The sequence below is a fragment of the Eubalaena glacialis genome, chromosome 3 (assembly GCF_028564815.1).
Source record: "Eubalaena glacialis isolate mEubGla1 chromosome 3, mEubGla1.1.hap2.+ XY, whole genome shotgun sequence".
NCBI lineage: Eukaryota > Metazoa > Chordata > Mammalia > Artiodactyla > Balaenidae > Eubalaena > Eubalaena glacialis.
This window is the reverse complement of record NC_083718.1, coordinates 179917182-179924687: the sequence shown is the minus strand read 5'-3', so window position 1 is coordinate 179924687 and position 7506 is coordinate 179917182. Positions and strand designations below refer to the sequence as shown.

General features: G+C 52.1%; 1 protein-coding gene across 1 annotated transcript; it reads right to left on the bottom strand.

The window, feature by feature from the left end:
- Positions 1-3735: 3735 nt before the first annotated feature.
- Positions 3736-6992, bottom strand: PLA2G2E (phospholipase A2 group IIE). Its single transcript, XM_061187042.1, has 4 exons — positions 6953-6992; positions 6069-6207; positions 5725-5831; positions 3736-3878 (listed from the first exon to the last, which is right to left on the bottom strand). The coding sequence occupies exons 1-4, from the start codon at positions 6990-6992 to the stop codon at positions 3736-3738; spliced, it is 429 nt and encodes a 142-aa protein (XP_061043025.1).
- Between the last annotated feature and the right edge of the window lie 514 nt (positions 6993-7506).

Genomic DNA, 7506 nt, shown 5'->3' with positions numbered 1-7506 from the left:
CACTGAAGTTTAATGACTTCCAAACACTTGTCCATTTAAGATTAATGTTTAAGATAAATGGCACTCAGAGTAGTGGGCCAAGGGGCTATTCAAATAAATTAGTATAGTATTTATCATGTGTATGATGCCACTTCTGTAAAATAATCACAATTATCATGTATCTGTGGATTCAATTAAGCAGATATTTATTTAGCATCCACCGTGTGATGGATTCAATAGGGGAGGCAAAAATGCAAAGTGACCTAGCACAGATGGAGCATCTATGATGCTCCAGGCACTTTGAATAAGTCATCTCATTTAAACCTTAAAACCACCCAGTGAGGCTGATGGTCCCATCCCAATTTTACACATGAGGAAATAAATAATGGGTCCAAGATCACAGATTTGAACCCAGGGCAGTCTGCCTTCACCATATAGGAACCCAAAACAAGAGCCCAAATAGCTGGGGTAAGTATCCCTAAGAAAAGTATAAACACATTGCTTGGCTGTTCAGAGGAGGGTGAAATCTTCTCCAAGTGGAAAAGCATCATGGGAAAGGTGGCATTTGAGATGTGCCTCAAAGCACATGGATGTGAATGTGGTGATAAGGAGCCTGTGAGAGGGAGGCTTCCGGGTTGAAGGAAGCTATTGCACAGAGGTGTGAAAGCAGGTGGGCATGTTCTGGCAGTGGTGAGGAGCATAGAGAGAGATATATGGCTGGAAAAGCAGATGATACCAAGCTTGAATGCCAGGGCTTGGTGGACAATGGGGAGCCACTGATGGTTCAGGGGCAGAAGAGTGATATGATGGAAATCAATCTCTGGGAAAATGAAGCTGGCATCGTGGACAGGATGGAGACTGGATGGAGAACGGAGGGCTGAAGAACCTTAGGTCCTGAGAGCCTGATCTTAGCTCTATTATGACACTTACTAGTGTAGAGTAATTGATGTTGTCTGTCTATAGCTTGGCCACATCAGATTTGGCTCTGTCTCCAGGTTTCAGCAAGGGGCCAGGAGCATGGTGTGTATGAAAGCGTACTGAGGGAAAGAATGGAATTTAATACAGTATTCAGTTCTCCAGCAGTGACACTGCGAAGAACCCTAAAGAAGTGGACGAATGTCCATGAAATAATAATTGGACTTAACTCTGGCATTCCAACGTGATTTGATTTCTAATCGCTTACTCAGCAAGTTATTTAATTGAACACTTGGTTCATAGCTTTTGTTAGGGGCTAAGTGGGAACAAAAGCAAAAACCATCCAAATCCTATCATCAAAATTGGAGACGCAAGCTATGAAACATTCAGGTAACAAAGTCCCCTCCCCAGCCTTGATTTAGTCCCCATGCCTCATTCATCCATTAATTCATTCACTCATTCATTCATTCGATAAATTAATAAACATAAACCATTTAGAACAGTGCCTGGTGAATGCCAAATGCTTAATAAATGTTAGGTATTTTTTGTTATTATGACTATCATTCATTCATTTATGGGATGCTTATAATGTGCTAGGCATTATTTTGTGTACATTCACACATGCTAATTTATTAAAACCTTGCTACAATCAACCTACCAGGGAAATGTCATTGTTCTATTTTACAGGTGCAGACACTGAGGCTGTCTGTGGCCATATATCAGCGCTTTTTGGATTTCAGTGTGCACACGAGTCACCTGGGGGTCTTGTTAACCGGGGGTCTGGGGTCCGGTCCAAGATTCTGCATTTCTAATAAGCTCCCTGAGCGGCGAGGTCTAGAACAGATGCACCGCTGCTAACTGGCAGCGCAGAGGGCTCTACCTGGCAGCTCCGACATCAAGTTCAGGGTTCTCCTTTCCTTTTTTCAGCCTTTTCCACCAAGTCTGCGCTGGAAATCAAGCGTGTGTACTATAGACACACACAAACAGGATCTAGACAGAATCATTGATGCATTCACCAAATATTTATTGATTCTTCGAAAAACAGGCTGCACCGGGGCTTGTTCTTAAGTTCCAATTTTCACCCTGTCAGATGGTTAAGCAACTGTAACATCACAAGGTACTCCTTCCATCGCTGCCTTGAATCCATAACGCCCAGAGCACCACCTCTCTCCATCTCCCCCAGGTCAGTTCCTTCTTCCTGTGTTTCTCGTGTACGCAGTCGTACAATCATTCTAAGATGTCTGTAAGGACTTATTGATTATTTCTCAGCATATGATTACTGAAAATGTGAAGGGACCGATTTCACTAGCCCAGAAACATACTTTGCCCCCATGATGAAGGGAAATTCAGGTTTAAGCCAAATTTGTTTCACCTATTAGCCTGAACAAAATGGACACCAGAGGGCGCCTCAGGACCACTCTTCTCAACAAACACGTTGCTCTCTTCCCCACCCACCCACGCTGTGCTTTAAGACCTGGTCTCCTGGTGATTCTTCACCGAGGATTTGAGTCAAGTCATAGCAACAAAGCACGCACATCTGCCCCTCTCGTTTTGTGTGTTTGTTTGTTTGTGTTTGTTTTGCTAGCACAGAACTTCTTCACCTTTTAAAATTTACGATGTTCATCCTTTTGATGGCTTCAGGCTCTTTCCTGCCCTCAAAGTCCTGAAAGTTGCACACGTGCCATGAAATGGACAAAGGGAGTGGATGTTTATTACCTGGCCGCTGTGAGTGTTGCCTGTGCAAAACTTTTTTATGTGCTTTATCTCATTGAATAGGCTCATCCCAATCCTGGAAGATTTTATCAGCATATTATAGATAGAGGAGATATATCTATATTTAGGAGTAGAATCTGCTGAAGTTCATTGCTTCCCAGATAGGCTGCATTCCATTTGATGGGAATCCTTTGGTGCTTTAAATTGGCTCCAGAGTTGGCCCTAGGGTGTTGGATGTTGAAACCTTTCCTCTTCCCCTCCCTGTATCAGGAGCCTGACCTGGCCTGGGCATCCTCAGAGCTGACCTTTCCTGGGCACCCTAGGCTGTCCAAGATGACAACCAGAGGGGTAGAGTGTCAGTGACTGATACCCACTCATGAAGAAATGAAGGCACACTGGCATGGGAGTGAGGACACCCCTTCAGGTAGAACTTTCCCTCTCTGAGCCCCGGATGCCCATCTGTCAAGGGAGGGCTTCGAAAAAGGTGATTTGAGAGCTTCTTTTCACTTTGAGCCAGTCTTCTGATGGGAAGGATTTGAAGCCTGATGACATGGTGGGGACAATATTTTTAGGTTGGTATTTTGTGTGCTTCTCACATTATGCCATATGGCCAGAAACCTTCCTTCTAGAGATTGCCATTATTATCTTGGATAAGATGGTGGAATGTTAGAAAAAGAGAATCACAAAAACTCACTGTAATGGGAAATTAAAAGGACAGAATGTCAGAACTGTGCACAGGGGCCACCCATGTCAGACCCACGCTGTGTCCCAGTGCTTGGCACATTGTGGGCACGTGGTGGGTGCTCAAAAAAACGAATGAACGAATGAAACTGTAGACTAATTAAGCCCTACAATGATAGAATCTGAGGATCAGTATTAGAATTATGGGAAAATATCATTCACATATTCAGAAGAGGGAACTGAGATCCCAGGGGGTGGGTTATAGAATCTTCTGGGTGCTAAAGGGCCCCCGGGCATGGCTCTTCCTCGTCTGGGAGCTCTCAGGGAGGGATGGGTTTGCAGGAAAGGAATTTTCCAGAGGGAGGGGCTTTGGTGCCAACGGTCCGGAGGTCTGGGGCTCCAGCAGCTGGAGGGCAGGGGGCCGCAGGGAAGAAGCGGAGCACAGCCTTAGCAGGGCGGGGTAGGTCCGGTGCACAGCTTGTTGGGGTAATGGGCATATGTGCGGTTGTAGGTGCCCAGGTTGTCGCGAAAGCAGAGAGCAGCCCTCTTGTCACACTCGCAGGTCTGTTGTTGGCAGGTGGTTCTGCCGGCTGGATGGGACGAGGTGAGTCAGGGCCTGGGCGCCTCGGTCCTGCCACTCTCAGACATGCAGGGAACTGCTCTGGGGTCCCTGTTCTCAGCCTCATTCTGCTGGAAGCCCATTCTCATGGGGGATGTTCCAGGGATGGGTGAGAGAAAGGGCAGAGTACCGGAGGGCCTGCTGGGGCCCAGGATGCTGGGAAGCCTGGGAGTTTGTTCTCCTGTTCTTTCCCGAGCCCACTCCACTGCCCTTAGCCCTTTCGCCCATGGGGAGACCATCTGGTTCACTAACTGTCGTCCGCCTCAGCCCAGGGAGAGTGCATTTCCAGGCAACTCCTTCTCCCATGTAATGCGTTACTGACAGTGAGGCAGCCATCAATCAGAGAGGAAAGCTGGGAAGTTTACAGCAGCTCAACCCCAGATGGCGTGCCCCAGGGGGACTGAAACTGGGGCCTGCTCGGCCATGCCCATCTCCCTCAGAGCGGACGGAGCCCATTTTCCTAGCATTAGCTTTAGGGCTCCCCCTCCACACATGGCCACACCCTGCCTGGGGAGCAGAGCTGGCGTCAGCTCTGCAGGCACCAGGGGCCCCAAAGCCTCCTCTTCCCTCCACTGCCTCTGTCTGCCCTGAGTGGCTCTGGCTCCTTTTTGTCCCCACGGAGACATCATCCCCCAGCTCAGAAACGTCCGGGTTCCTCACTGTCCTTCGCAAAGGTCAGCCTCATTTCCCATCCGGGTTCTGCTGTCACCTGCTCTTTCAGCAGAAATCAAGAGTTGGAAGAGGCTTAACAGCCATGTCAGCTCCTTTGGGGGGTTCTTACCAGAAGCTGGACTAAGCCAGGGAAGTGAGTGATTGTCTCGATTTTATAGATGAGGAAGTAGAGGCTTTTGAGGGGTTACGTCACTTGCCCAAAGTCATACAATGGGTAGGTGACTCCCTGACCCTGTGTCCCTCTTCACCTAACCCCTCCCCTCACTCATCCTCTCAGTGCCGTCCCTAACAGGTGGCTTCCTAGCCTTGCCTGAACCCCCAGGGATGGGGAGCTTACTACCTGTCAAAGCTGCCTTGCTGGGAACAGGCACCTCTGAGCCGAATCTGCCTCCCGTGGTTCTGGTCCTTGTTCTGCCCCTCCCCCAGGGCAGACCTTAGAGATCTGAGCTGGTCTTCTTTGACCCTCCTAGACCCTCCTGCTGTGCCCCACGCTGGGCCTGCCCTCCTTCCAGGCTGCTCCTGGCTTTGCGGCAGGAAGAAGGTTTGGTTCTCTGATCTGAGCTCCCTCCACGGGGCTGGGCTGCGTGGAGCCCTCCGCACTCTGACCCGGGGCAGGCTGCTTCCCCAGGCCGGGGACCAGGGGAAAGCTACTTGGTCCAAGTGGGCACTGGGCCTGGCAAAGATGAGCACCGGTGCAGTCAGCCTTTGGCAGCAGGATCTGCTGTCCCAAATCCAAGCTCCAGCTCTCTCTGTCTGGGGCTTTGCCCTCAAGGCTCTGTCCTGGGAACCTTGCCTCTAGCTGCCACCCAGGCCCTGGGGAGGGCTGTGTGGGTACAGCTGCTCTGGGGCCCAGCTCAGCTCTACCCACTTTGCTCCTCTCCCCAGAGGCTGGAGCTGGGAGGGCTCTGGCTGGGGAAAGTGCCTGGGGTCAGGGCAGGAGCTGATGGGTCACGTGCTCTCTAGACTGGGTGCCGCAGGAGCATCTGGGTAGATGGACAGGTCTCTCCCCACTTCCGTGATGATGGAAGATCCCACCCCACCCCCAGCCCAGGTGACCAGGCTCAAGGGTCTCCATCAGGAGAGGGTTCCTAGCTGAAGCTCTCCCCCATCCTGGTGTCTGGGCGAGTCTAGGGCTGCTCACTTACCACAGGAGATGCTGTGTCTGCTGGCAGAGAAAAGATACCTTTCCAATTTGGGTTCACAGCCCAGCTTTTCCAGACTCCCATAGCAGCAGTCATGGGCGTGGCAGCACCTATAAGGGTCATGGTTGGCTTGGAGGGGCCTGTGAGCCAGGCTGGGCAGGACCAGGGGCTGCCTGGGGGCCTCAGTGCCCAAAGGGGCTCAAAGTGGAGGTCGGCCCCAACTTTCTAGGTGCCCCCAGCCCCTCCCTCCTCCCAGGATGCTTCCCCAGCTCCTCCACCCCCCAGGATGCTCCCCCAGCCTCTCCATCCTCCAGCGGGGTGGTCCACCTGCTGGGTCGCCTGCTCACCAGTCTGTCTGGTCCACTGGCCGGTGGGAGCCGCCGACACCACAGTAGCAGCCATAGTCATTGTACTGCAGTGCAGGCTTCCCCTTCATTCTCTCAATCATCACCCCGAACTGGACCAGGTTCCCGACAGCGAGGGCCACTGCTGGGAGGGAGGGTGGAGGAGGTCAGATCCCTCAGGGCCCCACCGTCTGCAGCCAGCTGCCCCTGATGTGCCCCCAAATCTGAGTCCAGACATCTCTCTGATTGTCTAGGTAACGTCACCTCCCTAAGCACCTCATTCCCAATAATAACAATGCTAAGCAGTAATAATATCCCCATGACATCATCGCACCTTGATCCCCTAGTCCTCACCTGCGTCGTGTCAGCACACGTGACGCCCCTCCTGCTCTCCTTCCACCATCTCCCAGAATACCCTCCACTCATCCTCCCGGGTCCCAACCCTTCCTGATCACCTCCCCAGGTGTCAGCCCCATCCCCGCAGGAACTCTGTCCCTGTCAAGTCCCATCAGATGTCACTGGATAAGCTTCCTAACCACCTGGACTTCCCCAAATTCCTCTAGGTCCTGATGATGCAGCAATGGGGGGCTGCTGACCCGGGCAGGTTAGAGCCAAAAATGGAAACTTAGGTGAGGGATGGAGCGTGGGTGGTAGGAGCTCGTGTGCTGTCTGGGATCCCTGCCAGCCCCTCTCCCCCGCCCCACTGGGCCATCCAGGCTGCAGTCTTCCCCTCTACCCCCTCTCCACTGATGAGTGATGGCTCAGGAAGAACTGGCCTCCTCAGGATGTCCAATCACACCCTCCTCAGGGCCCAGCTCAGGGGCCTCCAGGGAGTTGGGGATTCCTAGCTGGGGCAGGGGAGGGGTAAAGGCAGGAAGATTACTTACCCATGAGGCAAAGTAAGGTCCGAAGAGGGGGAAGCTTCATTCTGGGGGGAGGGGAGGGGTGCAGGGAGTAGAGAAGCTGGGCTGCAGGAGAAGGAAGTCAGCAGGGGTGCCTCTGATCTCAATGCGTCTCCGCATTAGTTAAATACCCGGGTCCTGTCCACTCCCCATCATTAACCCCTGAATACCCAGTGACGTAATGATACTTCCTGGTCTGACACTTTGGCCAAGTCTCCAGGGGAGGGGCCAGCCTGGGGCCTGTGGGCTCTGCTTCCAGGCAGTTTGGGGAAGGTGGGGTCGATCTGTGGGCTTTCTTCTCACCGCCCTTCCCCTCCCCTCCCCCTTTCCCCAAATCAACGTGCTTGGTCCCACCGAGGAGCTGTATGTCTGGGCTGTGCTAGGTGCTCTTCATTCTTGGTGTCTTTTTCTCATTCCCATTTTACTGATGCAGCCTAGAGAGGCTGAGAAACTTCAGTTCTCAGCTCCCTTGGCCAGGGAGCACCAACGGCAAGTCTGTCCTGTTTCCATGATGCTAGCTACTTCAGCATGGCCCCGAC